At 35.0% G+C, this 17,842-nt stretch overlaps 1 protein-coding gene across 14 annotated transcripts in view; it reads right to left on the bottom strand.

Moving 5' to 3' along the window:
- ADAM22 (ADAM metallopeptidase domain 22) overlaps nt 1-17,842 on the bottom strand; it is a 225,008-nt gene that overhangs the window by 56,472 nt on the left and 150,694 nt on the right. For all 14 annotated transcript variants that reach the window (XM_043463389.1, XM_043463392.1, XM_043463391.1 and 11 more), the window contains exons 8-17: nt 15,134-15,204; nt 13,637-13,711; nt 11,616-11,687; nt 10,619-10,785; nt 9,098-9,182; nt 7,982-8,072; nt 6,141-6,192; nt 2,454-2,553; nt 1,316-1,387; nt 1,006-1,098 (exon numbers count right to left, since the gene is read on the bottom strand). In XM_043463389.1, the coding sequence (XP_043319324.1) occupies nt 1,006-1,098; nt 1,316-1,387; nt 2,454-2,553; nt 6,141-6,192; nt 7,982-8,072; nt 9,098-9,182; nt 10,619-10,785; nt 11,616-11,687; nt 13,637-13,711; nt 15,134-15,204 (878 nt within the window). The remainder of the gene's footprint in view (nt 1-1,005; nt 1,099-1,315; nt 1,388-2,453; nt 2,554-6,140; nt 6,193-7,981; nt 8,073-9,097; nt 9,183-10,618; nt 10,786-11,615; nt 11,688-13,636; nt 13,712-15,133; nt 15,205-17,842) is intronic.

Raw genomic sequence — 17,842 nt, 5'->3', positions numbered from 1 at the left:
AAGTAAAGCTATGACCAACCTAGACAGCATATTAAGGCAGGGACATTACTTTGCCATCTAGTCAAAGGTCCATCTAGTCAAAGCTATGGTTTTTCCAATAGTCATGTATGGACATGAGAGTTGGACTATAAAGAAAGTTGAACGCCGAAGAATTAATGTTTTTGAATTGTGGTGTTAGAGAAGACCTTTTAGAGTTCCTTGGGCTGCAAGAAGATCCAACCAGTCCATCCTAAAGGAAATCAGTCCTGAATATTCATTGGAAGGACAGATGCTGAAGCTGAAACTCCAATACTTTGGCTACCTGATGTGAAGAACTGACTCATTTGAAGAGACCCTGATTCTGGGAAAGATTGAAGGCAGGAGGAGAAGGGGATGACAGAGGATGAGGTGGTTGGATGGCATCACGGACTCAATGGACATGAGTCTGAGCAAGCTTTGGGAGTTGGTGATGGACAGGGAAGCCTGGTGTGCTGCAGTCCAAGGGGTCACAAAGAGTCAGATATGACTGAGCAACTGAACTGAACTGAACTGAATTGAATATCTACTTGGCTTTACAATAAAGGAAAAGCATTATTCAAAGAATAGTTTCATTTAAATTATATTATATTGTTATTATTATTAATATTGTTACATATATATTATAGCACATTAAATGGTTTCATTTAAAGTCCACGCTCTTCAGGGAGGCAGTAGAAGGAAGACAAACTCCGGGGATTACAAACACATAGGCCCTAGCTCCTTATTTACTTGGTATTTTTAATCACTACAAGCCTCAGTTTTGTCATCTGTTAGATGGGAATAAAAATAGTAACTACTCCTCACAAGACTTGTGAGACTCCTATAAAGCCTCTGGCACTTGTCACTCAACATATATCAGGTCTTACTATTGTCTATTGTTATTTGCTTATATTTACCTTAAATATTAACTACTTAAGTTATTGCCCTATTAACTTATCAAACATGTCCTCTTTTCTTTCAGTTGGTTATCAATCAACATTTATTTACCTTGCACTTTTTACAACAAAGACCATCACTGCATTGGGAGTCTTGAGTCAAGGTACATTTCTTACAACACTCTGCTCCTTCAAGGACACATTCCTAAAGAATATAAACATTTGGAAAATGTCAGAAAGTGGTGTCATTTTCCTGAAAGCAACAGGATATTTCCTAAAATAAATGTACAGCCTCACAATTCCCATCTTTATTCCAGAAATCTTATGAAATTTCTAGGCACAACACTTGCTCTGTATGGTTCAGTGTGGATCTAGAATAACCCCAAATAACCTAAAGAAATCATCTAAACACAAAGACTTACTGCCGGGGTCCCGCAGTCACACTCCTCGCCAGTTTCAATGAAGCCATTACCACACTCAGGAGGATCAAGAAGCTGTGGAATGAAAACCAGGAAGGGCACTAAAATGTAGAAAAATCAGCACCAAATATAATATGAGAGATCACAAGTGTCACACCTACACTTCTGGCCTGTCAGTCATTTCAAAATATATTTTTATTTCCCTAAGATATAAAGTATGACTGTAGAATTTTAGAACTGGAAACTTTAGAAGTATCTAGTATTGATTCCATTTCAGACTTAATCATATTTTTATATATAACATACACACCACATAGGGTCTGATAAGTGCCATCAAAGCAAAAGATGATCTAGGCATTGGCTAAAACAAAGCCAGAAGGACTCTTAAAATTTCATTTCAAACAGAAGCAAGGGATTTGGAGTCAGAATGTCTGTATTCAAATCTTGGCTTAGCCAAGATACACTTGGGCAAATAGCTTGTCATCTCAGAGCCCAAGTGTTTTAATATTTAAAACAATAATAACAATAACATTAGCTTCCATCTACATAATGAATTGTTCTGAGAATCAAATACAATTACCTGTGAAAAGCTCTTTTTCAACTGTATTAACTTGTGAAACAAAGTTATTTTGTGGGCAATGAGGAAAACATCACAAAAATTAATAAATTCACTGATTTATTTAATATAAAGTTCAGTTCTACCTATTAACATAGCTCTGCAGAGAACAGTAGTAATAATTTGCCCCAGAGATGGGAATTAATGAGAGGAGAAAGACCTCCTTTTTCATCAGTATGATTTATGATTTTGTATCCAAAGGGGAAAAAAAAATGCATCAAGAGAATGAAAAAGAAATGCAAAGTAAAACCATTTTTGTAAGCAAACCCTGAATCCTCATTTGGCTTTATGAAAAGAAAATGAACGTTTTCCAGAAAGCAAAACTCTAATTTATACCTGCTTTTTATTCCCATCAGAATAGCCCATGATTAATTCAATTCAGAAATGCAGACATTTAGCATATCAAGAATACGTACACATGAGCCAAGTTGAAAAGTTTCATTCCATAAGACACAATGAATGAAAATTTGTGTTTATATATTTGAGAAAGATTATTAACTTAACAACTCTGATTACACTTATTACCTTAGAAGGTTTGTTGAAAAGGCAAGCACCACCTCCACTATTTAGGAAGTCATGATACTCTTCAATATTACACTGGGTAAACTTTTTAGGAAGATAATATCTATAAGAGAGAAGAAAAGCATTAGCTGGGTATAATTTCTGTCTCCCTTGTTTGTAAACTAGTTTTAAAATGTAACACTGTTAACACTGTACATTATTCCTAAAAATTAAATAAATAAATAATAAATTCCACTTATGTATAACATCTGCTTTGAGAAGGGAATGGCAACCCACTCCAGTATTCCTGCCTGGGAAATCCCATGGACAGAGGAGACCGGCGGGCTACAGTCCATGTGGTCACAAAAGAGTCGGACACAACTTAGGGACTAAGCAACAACAATACATTCTTCTATTGTGTTGAACAGTGACGAGTAGTAACTGTGCTCAGTCAAATCCGACTCTTAGCAACCCCATGGACTGTAGCCACCGGGCTCTTCTATCCATGGGATTTTCAAGGTAAGAATACTGGAGCGGGTTGCCATTTCCTCCTCCAGGGGATCTTCCCGACCCAGGGATCAAACCCATGTCTCTTGTATCTTCTACACTGGCATGCAGATTCTTTACCACTGTGCCGTCTGGGAAGTCCAGTGGAGACTATGATTTGTTCTGCATTATCTCCATACCCATTCAAAGGAAACACACACCTACATACCTGTAATTTCCATCAGAGAGAGTTAGAAATAATTTATTTCACAATAAGCCTTTCCTAAATACTAAACCTGGGCTGGAACCCAAACTGCAGAGCATTCTGCAAAATAACTGACCTGTAATCTACAAATGTGTCAACGTTGTGACAATCAAAATAGACAGGAATTATCCCCGACTGAAGAGACCAAAACCTGACTGTGATAAAAAAAAAAAAAAAAATCCTGATTCTGAAGTTTTTGCTAAAATGCCATTGTAGAAACACAGGGCCAATCCTGAATGAGGCTAAGAATTAGATGATTTTCTTGGTTGAATTGCGGTCCTATGGGAAGATGCCTTTGTTCATAGAAATGTACATTTTTTGTTGTTGCTGTTGTTGTTGTTGCTTAGTCACCAAGTTGTGTCCAGTGTCCAACTCTTCGTGATTCCATGGACTGCAGCACACCAGGCCTCTGTCCCTCACCACCTCCCTGAGTTTGCCCAAGTTTATGTCCACAGAAATGTCCATTGTTTAGCATTTTGAAGTGACAGACACCATGGTAGAACTTATGATTCAGAAACAAAAGGTTCTTTGTAACTATTCGTCCAATTCTTCAAGTCTCAGATTGCTTCAAAATGCTATATATATGTCCCAAAATAATATATACTTTTATTATGTATATTTATAAAATATATATATATACACAAACATACCCCAAAATAATCAAGGGTCAACAGAAAAAGAAACCTGGCAATACAGCAAGTTGGTACTATGCATTAAGAATTTTCAGAATGTGAAATAGCCTTAAATCTAGTAATTTTACTTTTACAAATTTTTCTTGAGGAATTAATTTGCTATGTGTGCAGAGATGTCTGAATATAGATATTTATGGTGGCACAATTTTTAGCAGCAAATAACATGAAAATAACCTAAATGTTCAACAGGAAACTGTTAACTAAACCATGATGTATTAATAAAACTAAAATACCATGTGGTGGTTTAGTCACTAAGTCGTGTCCAACTCTTGCGACCCCATGGACTATAGCCCGCCAGGCTCCTCTGTCCATGGGATTTTCCAGGCAAGAATACTGGAGTGGGTTGCCATTTCCTTCTCCAGGGGATCGTCCCAACCCAGGAGTTGAACCCAGGTCTCCTGCGTTCCAGGCAGATTCTTTACTGACTGAGCTACTAATAATCATAGTGTTAAAGAATGAAGACTTAGAAAAATGATGACTATATAATGTTAAGTAAAAAATGAATAAACAGCTATAACCAATATAATCCAAATTTTATAAAACAATAAAAATGGAAAGAGAAAAAATACAAAATTACTGGATTTATTGTATTTTTTTGGCTGCGTCTCATGGCATGCAGGATCTTATTTCCCCATCAGAGATCGAACCTTTGCCTTCTGGCAATGGAAGCACAGATGGCCAGGGAATTTCCAAAACTACTAGGTTTAAACAAAAGTATTTTAATGTTCTGTTAACATGGTCTTCCTTGGTAGCGCAGTTGGTAAAGAATCCACCTGCAAAGCAGGAAAAGGAAGTTCACTTCCTGGGTTTGGATGATGCCCTGGAGAAGGCATAGGCTACCCACTCCAGTATTCTTGCCTGGAGAATTCCATGGACAGGAGTCTGGAGGGCTACAGTCCATGGGGTCGCAAAGTGTAGGCCAGGACTGAGCGACTATGCACAGCACAGCACATTTAAATATTAACCACAGTTATCACCTGATGGCAAGAAAAGAGGTGGTACAAATTTTATTTTCTGTATTTTTCAAAACTTGTTTTACACTGAGCTTTTTATAAAAGTGAAAACACAATTAAGATAAGAATGAATAGGTTTTTATAAAAATCTCTCCCCCTGGCCTGTGCATTTATATTCCCACTTCTTAGCATAATGGTTAATGTTTAAGTGAATTAACTAATGGAATTTATAATTATTTACTGTAAACTCATTTATCAAGTGTTTCATGTCAAACCCTCCAAATAAAGCTGTACTGAGTTTAAATTTTCTGAACAACTTCATTCCTTCCTTATTCTGAAATACTGCCATTTGTAGCAACATGGATGGAACTAGAGATTATCATAGCAAGTGAAGTAAATCAGAACCAGACAAACACCACATGATATCACTTTTATGTGGAATCTAAAATATGACACAAATGAACTTATGTACAAAAGAGAAACAGACCCACAGACACAGAGGTTGCCGGGGAGAGGGGGATGGAGAACGGATGAACTGGGAGTTTGGGATTAACAGATGTGAATGTGTGCATGCTTATTCACTTCAGTTGTATCCAACACTTTGCGACCTTATTCTCTAGGTAATTTCTCTAGATAAGAATTCTGGAGTGGGTTGCCATGCCCTCCCCCAGGGACTGAACTCACATCTCTTATGTCTCCTGCATTGGCAGGCAGGTTCTTTACCACTAGCACCACCTGGGAAGCCCTGGGATTAGCAGATGAAAACTATTATATAAGGAGTGAATTAAACAGCAAGGCCCTACTATATAACACAGCAAACTATATTCAATATCTTATGATAAACCATAACAGAAAAGAATATGAAAAAGAATGTACATATGTGTATAACTGAATCACTCTGCTGCACTGCAGAAATTAATGCAATATTGTAAAACAACTATACTTCAATATTCTTTAAAAAAGAAAGCAATTCTTTAAAAAAAATTATTATATTTACCTGAAGTTGGTGGAATCATTTATCCTGCATGGCCCTGACTCACCACATTTCAAAGTCCTATCCCCCCCCTGCCCCGCCCTGCAAAAAAAAAATCTTTGACTTCCTAGCTTAATAGACAGCAATTGTTTTCATAAACATAAGACTGTTTTGTGAAACTATGTTTCCTACAGAGCCACTGAGAAAATCAACTGCCAATTTTGTCTTAAATCCCTATGGGTAGGGTGCCAGGCAGTACCTTATTGACTGCCATCCTCCTAAGAAAACAAGAGCACAGTAGAGAAAGGAACAGTAAGTCATTTTTAAATAGAAGTGGCTTACCCAGTGTCTCCCATTATGCATCCAGACCACGTGTCCTCACATTTACACTCACCTAAGAGAAAATGAACGCATACACCTTGTTACAAAGTGAAAAATGTGCATTAGAGTAGTTACTATTTTTAAAAGTATATGTTCACTTTATTCCTTATGTACATTTACAAATCAGTAAAGGATCAGTCCTCTAATTTTCCTCACATCTGAAGTGTTTTATGCAACGCATAACAACAAAAATCTACTTTGACTCTATTGAGATTATATAATTTCTACTAAAATAAAGTCTTTTGAAAAATGTTAACAAGTGGCCATATTTTTAAAGCACTCAGTTAAAATGGCTTAACAATCAAATAGCAACGAAATAGTGACGCATGACCACAGGATTCTGGTTTCATAGGTTTTTATGGAAATTCCTATAATTTCTCATCCATTTTTAAAACTTCTGCACTCAAGGTTGCTGGTAGAAGGTAGTACAGTATATTGGTTAAGCAGAAGAGTCTCAGAATCAGATACACGTGGGTTCAAAATCTGGGTATACCACTTAATATGTGTGTAATCTTGGAGACACTACCCTTTTAAGATCCAGACACTTTATGGATCTTCATTATCAGCTGATAATGAATATCTTGCAGGATCATCTTGAGGATTAAATGAGCATCTAAATGTAGATAATTCTGGCATTCAACTATCTTTTACAGAGTGGGCACTTCATAAATGGTAATTTTTGATGTTGTTGTTTAGTTGCAAGTTGTGTCTGACTCTTTTGTGACACCATGTACTGCAGCCCACCAGGCTCCTCTGTCCATGGAATTTCCCAGGCAAGAATACTGGAGTGGGTTGCCATTTCCTTCTCCAGGGGATCTTCCAGACCGAGGGATCAAACCCATGTCTCCTGTATTGGCAGGCAGATATTTTTAGCACTGAGCCACAAGGGAAGCCCATAAATGGTAACAGTTGTAATTAATATAAACAATCATATTTATGGCATTTTTTGCTAAAATAATAAATATGATTATAGTCAACTTACTCCAAATATATAGTGCTCGATCATTCCTGGTAAAGTAACTTTACCTACTGGGAATATATATTTATCATAGATGCTAAACCTAGCATATTTTATTAGGCCCATATTTTACTGAGCCCTTTATCAGATCTGATTCTGCAGGCAAATTCTACCTCTGTAGCAATACTAAGAGATGTTTTAAATAAACAATAATAAAACATACACCTTAAACCTCTATGCCGAGACCATTCAAAATTACCAAACTGAACTTATGTCCTTTAAAGTCATAGTTTAATTTAACATCACCTGGCTTTAATGTTTACTATATATGGAGGATTCAATCAGTCTATCCTAAAGGAGATCAGTCCTGGGTGTTCATTGGAAGGACTGATGCTGAAGCTGAAACTCCAATACTTTGGCCACCTCATGAGAAGAGTTGACTCATTGGAAAAGACCCTGATGCTGGGAGGGATTGGGGGCAGGGGGAGAAGGGGATGACAGATGATGAGATGGCTGGATGGCATCACCGACTCGATGGACATGAATTTGGATAAACTCTGGGAGTTGGTGATGGACAGGGAGGCCTGGCGTGTTGCGATTCATGGGGTCACCAAGAGTCGGACACAACTGAGTCTGAACTGATACATGGAGGAAGTTTTTTGTGTGATGCAAATATTAACATTTGTATTACTTTGGAAAAAAAACATTTTGTGCCCAGGCTATCTTTATACTATCACTAAAAATCTTTTGATTAATCAACTGAGTTAAAGAATTTCAATCTGCAAAATATTTTACAGATAGTCTCTTTTAAATATAACTAAACCACACATGTACTTAAACTTACCACTTGCTAACTTTCTTTTGTCTGAGATAATACCAATATTATGGGCTAATGACTGGGCAAGTGTAACTGCCATTAAGTCCGTTTTCCCAAACTGAAAAACAAAAATAAAATACTTGTAAGTGCAAATTATTTTTTATTTAAGATGAACCAGGGAACATATCACAATATAACTGAAAAAAACTTCTAAGCATTTTATTTAGCAGAGGTTAATACATAATAGCTAGTGCTGAACTATGGAGCATTAAGGAAGAGGTAGTAAGAAATAATTCCATGTTTGACTAAGTGTTATAGAGAAGAAACCAGAGAATCATCAACTTCCAGATTTGGAAACTTAAATCTAATTTTTGAGTCCAAATTTCACCAGTGACATTTCTGAAAAGCTTTATACTTGTATACAATTAAGCTAGTCATCCAGTTAATAGAAAATAAAAATACTTTATTTTGAACTTGCTCATCTTTATTTGTCCACTAGCACTTCTAAATTCCCCAAATTAAATAGAACTTGGCTTCAGAAAACAAACAATATGACTTAGAGGTGGTGGTGATGATGTTCGGTCAAAATAAACTTGAAAACATCTAGGCATATTTCTTTTCAATGTGTAGCCTCTCAAAGATTCAGGTATTTTTCTTTTAGATCACTTCCATCAGGTTTAGTGCCCGAGGGACAGAAGTAACCCTTTGGAAAACCTCGTCTATTTTTTTCCTCCAAAAATTTGCCAAGTATTGAGGAAGAAAATTTTCAACTGAGTTGTTAAGTAGTAATCCAATGTTTCAGGGAATTTCTCAATTCTCTGGAAAATGAGTCAAAGTGATAAATAGGGTCTTATTTTTCAAGAAAGGTAAAGATTTTCTCTGTATAATCAGCATAATGCTAAGCCTGGAAATTAGTCTGAGTAGAATATGAACAGAATTATCCAATATTATCTTCAATTATTTTCCTATTCTGTCCTTGGGTCATTTACAGTAACCACGTTGGCTGTTAATAAAATAACAATATCTGCAGTATATAGAATACTGTCTGTTATTAGGAAATTGTCTGTTAAATTGTCCGTTAAATATTAGGAAAACATCGTCAGCCATCATACCACTTTGTACTGTACAGATGTTCACACCTACTTCATTCACGCCTCCTCCTTTCAGCAACGAGCAAATCCCACCAATATAAGCTGCCCCGCTCCGGCTACTCTCAAATTGACTTCCCCTTTTAGAAAAGGAAATGAAAAAGGCTTACTGCTCACAGCTCAAATGTCATAGCACCTCTCATTATTAATTTACCATGTTTATTTTCTCAATACACATACATTCCTATACTATATATTCTGGAGGTAAGGGAAGAATATGAAAATTGTTCACACACATAACCAAAAGAAAAAGTTTCCGAGGAATGTTTCCCATTGTGATTAACAACTATCTTAAATAGAACTATACCTCTGGAAAAAGAATCTCTAACATGAGTTATATGTATGTAGTATTTCTGTCAAAAAATGCATATAACTTGAATCTCACAATGAGAAAACATCAAGCATTCTCACAATGAGGAACATTCTATAAAATAACTTGTCTAAACTCTTTAAAAATGTTAACTTCAAAAGAGACAAAGAAAGGCTGAGGAAATATTACAGATTAAAGGAAACCAAAGAGACATGATGATTACACGTAATGTGTGATCCTGGACTGGATCTTAGATTTGGACAAGGGGAAGGAGTAGCAAGCTATAAAACAGAATTGAAACAATCGGTGAAATTTGAATTCAGACAGTGGGTTAGATAAAAACATTGTACTGAGGTTAAAGTTTCTGGTTTTGAGAGTTTACTGTGGTTATATAACAGAATGGCTTTATTCTTAGGGAATATACACAAGTATTTAGTAGTAAAGGCCCAATAAGTAAATGTCTCCAACTTACTCTCAAATGGTTCAGGGGTAAAAAAAAACACACACACTGATAGAGAGATGGATAGATGGAAGGAAGAAAGAAGGATAAAAAGAAGAAAATTATAAAACAAATGGAGTAAACTATGAACAATTGATGAATCTGGGTAAAGGGCATATGGAATTTCCTTGTAGTGTAGTATTCTTGCAACTTTTCTGTAACTTTGGAATTGTGTAAAATAAAAGCTACCTCAAAACCACACTTTTGCTTCCATTTATAACTTTCTTCAACAGCTCTGGCTTTAAATGATTTTATATTAAATATACATGTTACCCCTGAGAACAAACCATAAGAGTAAGAAAAAGTAAAATATAAAATATACCCTAGAGATACTAAGCTCTCCCTTAGACCAAAAACAAAGAGAAAATCAGCATTTAAAAGACAGCAATTTAAAGAATATAATTATTCTGTTGTTAAGAATATGAGAACTCCTTATGAGAATTAATGGTACTTTCACTCAGTAAATGCTCTGATTAGATCTCTTGAAAAATGAAATATACATGCAATAATGAAATAACTCAAGATTAAACCTATTGAATATTTGTGACAATTTCAAACAATCTGTGCTTTAAAACTTCTTTCAAATATATCTGCTACATCAAATCCTAATTGCATTATGCAGTACAAACAGTACATCTCATCACAAGTAATAAGAGTACTCAACGTGGAACAAAGAAAAGTAATAAATCATTATAAAAGTTACGTACGAAAAAAGGTGAACTGCATCACTTTTCTCTTTGATAAAATCCCTCCTGTATTTCATAAACTCACGTAGGGTGATCAGTGGATTTTCAGATATGGCAAACTTGTTGTCAGCCGCCCAGGTTTCCATGGCAACCAATACTATCCTTGTCTTAAGTTGGTCTTTATATATCTAGTATATTAACAAAATGAACACACCAGATATACACATGGAAAAAAATCAAATGATTTATGAACAGGTCTACAAAGCTCCTTTTATGGAAAATCCTGTAGTTTTAGTGAAATGTGAGAAACCACTATTTTTAAGGGAGTTAATTGTTTTTCTAACTTATACATGTTTCCCGTGAGTAATAAGAATCCAACTGTTTACCAAGTAACACCCAAAGAAAAGAGTGCTAACTAATTAGACATAAAATACCCCTTTTTGACAAATATTTGCACCCTTACTCAAGGTTCTCCCAGAGTCCATTTTCTGGCACCCTGTAAGATTCAGGGTTTCTTGAGTTTCCCTAGTGAAAAAGGGAACACTCTCCAAGGAGATGATTTCTGTACATTCTGACTGGCCCTAATTAAACTCATGGGGAAGGTACTGGCATAGACTTCTCAGGGAAATTTGAAAAGTAGGTACAGTAGAATTACTTATTTGCATCATTCCCACAGCACCAGGCACTCTTGAAAAGGCACAGCTGTTTTTTCATTGCTAGAAATACACTGTGAATATCTTTGTTAAGGGCTAGGACTCAACCTTTTCTTTTCCAGTGTGAAAAATACAGGAAAAAAAAAATTCAGCCATAAAGGTGTGTCTCTGACCTCTTCCTTTTATCATCTTCCCAGTCAGAGATCAAAGTCAAATAAAGTTCATGACAAAGTTACCACGGATTTACAGGACATCTTGGCTAAAGTGCAATTTAGGGCAGTGAAAATATAAGAGTATTATCCAATTTATTAGCAATCAGGAGATAAAATTCCTCTGCGGCAATTCTGATTCGGGTTCATACTTACTAAATCTGCCATGTTCACCACAGATTTCGCGTACGTATTGGTAAGTACCACTGAAAGCCGATGCTTTTTAAACTGAAAGCAAAAGAAAACAAATGAAGGACTTCAAGGTCATCAACAAATGCTCATCTCAGCAGAGGAAACACGGTGTAACTAAAAGACCTTTAATATTTTCTGTAAAAAAATTCAAGAGTTGACACCTAATTCTTTAGATGCTGCAAAGTCTGTGGCAAGGTTCCTAAAGTTTGAGGCCTCACAGATCTTTGAGATAAAATAAAAAATGTCCACTGCATCCATTTCAAAAGTTTATTTTTTTATCACAAGATTATTATTCAAAATGAGAACATATATGAAAGTTATCAATGAATTGCAAGACATACAAATAAAAGTAGGGTGAAAGCCAGAAGTGAATGTGAATAATGCTGAAAGTATGAAAAGTTCCACAGATTTACTCAGTAAAGAGAAGAAAGCTTTAATGGTCACAAGGAGGGGACTTACAGCTTGATGTGAACTATATATATTTTTGGTTTGACCTCAAGGCTGTTTTAAAACTCAAGATATATCATGTAAAATCTGGCTTCTGGCTTCATTTAAAATCAGTATCCACACATGGTAATAACTGGCAAGGGCTGAGAAGCAGTCACTCCTATTAGACAGACAGACCATGAGACTTCTCTTTTGCCATAGACCTGACCCTTCCCTATTGTTTTATATCTGGCTCACTTCGAACTATCTGCCTATAGATACTTACAGACATTTGAATTTATGATACCCTAAAATGTCCAAAATATGTGTTTTTACAGCTTATTCTGTAAAAATCTCAGGAAAAATAACATTCACAAAATTAAATTGGTAGAAATACAAAACTCAGTCCTACCATAAACAAACGAGAAGCACTCAATAATAATAATTACTATTAATTAATTAAAATCTCTATTATCTTAATCATATTTAAATAAATGACACATTTTCTCCCAAATAAATAATTCAAAGTAAATTAAAATGTACATGTACCTGAAATTAAGTAAAATTCAACAAAATGCAGCACTGAATATATTTAGTTTAAAACTCTGGTTACATGAAACAATTATAATTCACTGATATGCAATGAATGTAACCAGGCTGATTATAATATGCCCATGAATTGAGTATAAAACATGCCCATAAACTGGGCATTAAAAAAAAACTGACTCAAAAAAAAGTTTGGCTAGGTTTTTATCCTAAAAATCTTCAGAGCTTGGCTATATAAGCTTTACTTTTTTTTATTTTATATTGGAGAATATTTTGATTAACAGTGTTGTGTTAGTTTCAGGTATATAACAAAGTGATTCAATTATACATATACATGTATCTATTATTTTTCAAATTCTTTTCTCATTTAGGTTATTATAAAATATTGAGTTCCCTGTGCTGTACAGTAGGTCCTTGTTGTTTATATATTTTAAATACAGCAGTGTGCACAGGTCAATCCCAAACTCCCAGTCTATCCCTCTTTCCATCTTTATCCTCTGGTAACCATGAATTTTTTCTCTAAGTCTGTAAGTCTGTTTCTGTTTTGTAAATAAGTCTATAAGCCTTTCCAAATGGTTTATGGCACAGGAAAAGAAAAACAGAAAAAAAATGCTTTTATTTTATTAGGGTAAAGCTAAACATTGCAAATTAAAGTGTCACATTATTGCTGCTTCACTTTTTCAATTATAAAACGGAAGTTTCCCTTTTTTTTTAACCTTGCCATTTTAGTAAGAGAAGATATTAGCCCCTAAATTAACTAAGCAAATCCAAGGAGTTAACATTATGAATCACAGAAATATTTTTGGAACTTCACAAAATACTGTGAATTGGTTTACCTAAGAGTGTTTTCCTGTTTACAGGTTGTTGCTGGGTTATAGAAACGTTTGATTATACAAATACCTTCTCCAGGTTACAACTTTATAGGCTTCTTCCTTCTAAACATATTTCTGCACCCACCAGTTTTATGCTAGGCATGGGCAAGTTCAAACAACACAAAATTCAGCAAACCCTACCATGAGATGATCGTTCACAATCATGAGTTCAATATACTTGGTTTCCTCCTCTACGTTACGAGGATATCGACGAAGCTGCAATATAATAAAGGAAACAGCACATAAACAAGCCCTGGTAACTTGGCTGTAGGAAACTTATGTTACACATTAGGTCCTCAGATATGACCCATCATAGGACTGAAAGTCTGTACCCTTTAACCAATCTCTCCCTTTTCCCCCACTGCCTAGCCCCTGGCAAACACGTTTCTACTCTTTCTATGTGTTTTTATTTGTTTGTTTGTTTTGTGTTTAGATTCCACATGTAAGTGATACCATGCCATATTTGTCTATCTCTGCCTGGCTTATTTCACTCAGCTTAATGCCCTCCAGGTCCATCCACGTTGTTGCAAATGGCCAGATTTCCTTCTTTATTAAGGCCAAGTAATATTCAGCTGTGTGTCTCAGGGACAAGAAAGACTTCTAGGTCAGACTCCCAGCTCCACTGCTAGGTAACCCAGTGTAACATTTCTTAAGTCTCTTATGTTTCAATGTCTTTAAAATAGGAATAATGATAACGCCTTTCTCAAAAAATTGTTATGAGGATTAAATACGTTAATACAATTGCCCATGGTGAGTACTCAAAATATTTAGCAATTATTATTCATGTTAGAAATCTGTCTGTAAACACATTTTACTTCATACTTATTAAACATATATTAAAAAGAAAATACCTGGTCCCTTCAACTGCTTTGTCTTACTAAACAAGTCTTATTTCTCTCATCCTGTTTTTACGTCATACACAAACCTACACCAACTACCACCACAACTGTGATGATATCTTAATTCTGATGACCAGAGTTTTTATTTTGTATAAACCATTTACCAGATCTATGATTCTGGGCAAGTCATTTGCACATTTCCGAGACATCTATTTTTTTTTCCTGTGAAAGGGTAATAATAGTACCCACTTCATGTGGCTTAAAGCATTGTACAGTAAACAATAAACTGCTATTATTATTATTTCTAAGTTCAATATACATTGAACATGCATAAAGCAGACATTCTGATTTTATATCCTAGACTCCAAAGTAGTTCAAGTGTGACAATAGCATTTTGCAGCTTTAAAACTTGATGGAGTCATTTTTAAGGGGGTATTCTTAAGGGGATAAACATAAGGACTTGTACCATCCAAGCAGACTTCATGATGTGGTTGGTACATACTCGGGGAAGGAAAGAGGCCTATGATAGAAACAACTTGAGATGCCGCAGCAGGGGACCCAGAACCCATCTGTACGATGAATGTCCATGTTATCGCCACTATCTTGAGTGTTTTTTGAGTCTATGAAATAATATGTCCCTAACTCCACTGCTTCTATGAATGTAGCACCCTTGCTGTTTACCACACTGTGGCAAATACCTGAACTAATTCCTACCTCTTACAGACTTAATGTAGATTAAATTGACTGGCAGTTGCCAAATGTTTTTAAAATATTGTGACATATACCTGTGAATACATACCTGCCGTTTACTCCTTTTTGGTCTTGGCTTCAAAATAAATTTTGGTGGAGTGATATTTACTTGTTGGAATTCTAAAAGGAAACAAAAATAAATTTAACTTAGTGCATTTTCCAGGTTTATTTCATGAAAGGCAATCAAACTTCTACCAGCCCTAATTGGTATAAATTATATAACTTTAATCAACAATGATTATTATAATTATAATCTATAAATTATATAATTATACACAATTATTATTAATTTTATAATATAAATATCACACTTAATGAAAATATAGAACATTAATTTAGGTAATTGCATTTATATTAATATAAATAAACATACCACAAAGGAATAAAATTCAAAAAAATCTCAAGCATTATTCCAGTTCTAATTTATCTCAAAATTTTTCTCATATTTCTCTTATAAATACCATCATATTTTTAATGGTAAATCATCTAAATAGCCACTTGACCTTCCTTTCCACCACTAATCTTCACTAAAGAATGACACACCAAAGGTTGGTGAAGATGTGGAACAATTAGAACTCTCATGTAATGCTGAGAGTATACAATGGTATCACCACTTCAGGAAAAGGTTCAGAGATTTTTCATTCAACAGTAGTTCTTAAATTGTGTTCCTTGGACTAGGGACATTAGCATTACCTGAGAACTTGGAAAAGTAAATTCTCACAACCCACCCAAGACATTCTTAATCAAAAGCTCTAGAAATTGTGCAGCCACTATGAAAAGCATTATGAATATTTCTCAACATATTTAAATAGAAATACCATATGATTGTAATAATCCTACTTCTAGGCATATAGCCTAAGGAATTTAAATCAGGGTCTCAAAGAAGTGTCTGCACTCCCATGTTCATTGCAACATTATTGACAGCAGTCAAGATACAGAAGCAACCTAAATGTCCATCAGTGGATGAATGGATAAAGAGTATATGGTATATACACACAGTGGGATATTAATCAGTCTTATAAAAGAAAATCCTGCCATTTGCAACAACACAGGTGAACCTAGAGGACATTCTGTTAAGTGAAATAAGCCAGACAAAGAAGGACAAATACTACATTATACCATTTACATGACGAATCTAAAATAGTCAAACTCAGAGAAACAGTGATTAGAATGGTGGATGTCAGGGGCTGGGAGGAGGGAATATGAGGAGTTACTAGTCAAAGTGGACAAAGATTTAGTTACACAAGATGAATAAGTCTTAGAGAGCTACTGTACAGTTTAGTGCCTACAGTTAATGATACTGTATCGTATACCTAAAAATTTGCTAAGAGGTTAGATTTTATGTTAATAGTTTTTATCACCATCACCATAAATAGTATAGGAGGAAACTTTTGGAATGGATGAATATGTTTATGGCATAGGTTGTTGTGATTTCATGGATGTATATTTACCTCCAAACTCATCAAGTTCTATACATTAAATATACAGCCTTTTGTATTTCAACTATACCTCAATAAAGTGGCTGAAAAAAATAACCTGAAGATGAGCCCACCAATCTGTGTTTACCAAGCCCTCCAGGTGATTCTGGTACATGCCGAAGCTTGAGAACAATATTATATAGTTAAAGGTATACTACCTTGTGACCCAGTTATTAAACTCCCAGGTATTTGATAGAGAAATGTAAATGTGTGTCCCCCAAAAAGATTATTGCAAGAATATTCATAGTTGTTATATTCATAATAGCCCCAAACTAGAAGCAATCCAAATGTCCATCGACAGAAGAGATGAAAAATTGTGCTATCTGCAAACAGTAACAACATACTCAATAATTAAAATAGAGAACTATCTCTGCCTTTGACAACATGGACCTCAGGCATGTGCTAATAAGCAAAAGAAGCTGAATATGATGAATGAGTTCATTTGTATGAACAGGTGAAACTAATCTACAGTGAAAAAAGTCAGAAAAGGGACTGCAGAAGTGTGAGAAACTGACAGAAAAGGGACACAAAGGAAATTACTGGGGTAATGGAAATACTCTACTTTTCATCAGGGGAGGACAAGAGTGTCAGAACTCGGCAAATAGTACACAAAACTGGTGTATTTCATCATAGTAATTTTCTATTGCAGTATAACTAACACACAATATCATACTATTTTCAGGTGTACAAAATAGTGATTAAATATTTATATACATTTCAAAATGGTTACCACTGTAAGCCCAGTTATCATCTGTATCTGTACAAAGTTATCACAATATTATTGACTATGTTCCCTATGTTTTACATTACATTCCCATGATTTCTTTACTTTATAACTGGAAGTTTGTATCTATAAACCTCCTTTTCCTCTTTTGGCTGGCCCCCATATGCTCTGGACACCACCCCCTTGTTCTCTATGTTTATGAGTCTATTTCTGTTTTGTTTGCTTTTGTTGGTTGGTTGGTTGGTTTTTCATCATATTAATTTTTAAACAGTGAGTGCTAAGTGGTCATATTTAAACAAAAAAGCTTTTCTTAAAATGTGTTCTTAGGAAAAGAAAACTAGTCTTGAGAGATGTGTCATGTAAAATAAAACATTCCATAATCAAAGATTGGGGAACACCTGATCATATTCTATCTCTGGGAAATACATAATGCATAGCAAAATAGACATAACATAACCCACAACGCAGTGACACTTTATTAAACCTAAAATTTAAAAAAGCTTAGTTTTCAGCTTATATAACAAAAAATTGCAGCTTTGACATTTGTTTATTTTTT

The sequence above is a fragment of the Cervus canadensis genome, chromosome 3 (genome assembly GCF_019320065.1).
Source record: "Cervus canadensis isolate Bull #8, Minnesota chromosome 3, ASM1932006v1, whole genome shotgun sequence".
In the NCBI taxonomy this organism is placed as follows: domain Eukaryota; kingdom Metazoa; phylum Chordata; class Mammalia; order Artiodactyla; family Cervidae; genus Cervus; species Cervus canadensis.
The sequence above is the reverse complement of the archived record's forward strand: the minus strand, read 5'-3'. Positions and strand labels throughout refer to the sequence as shown.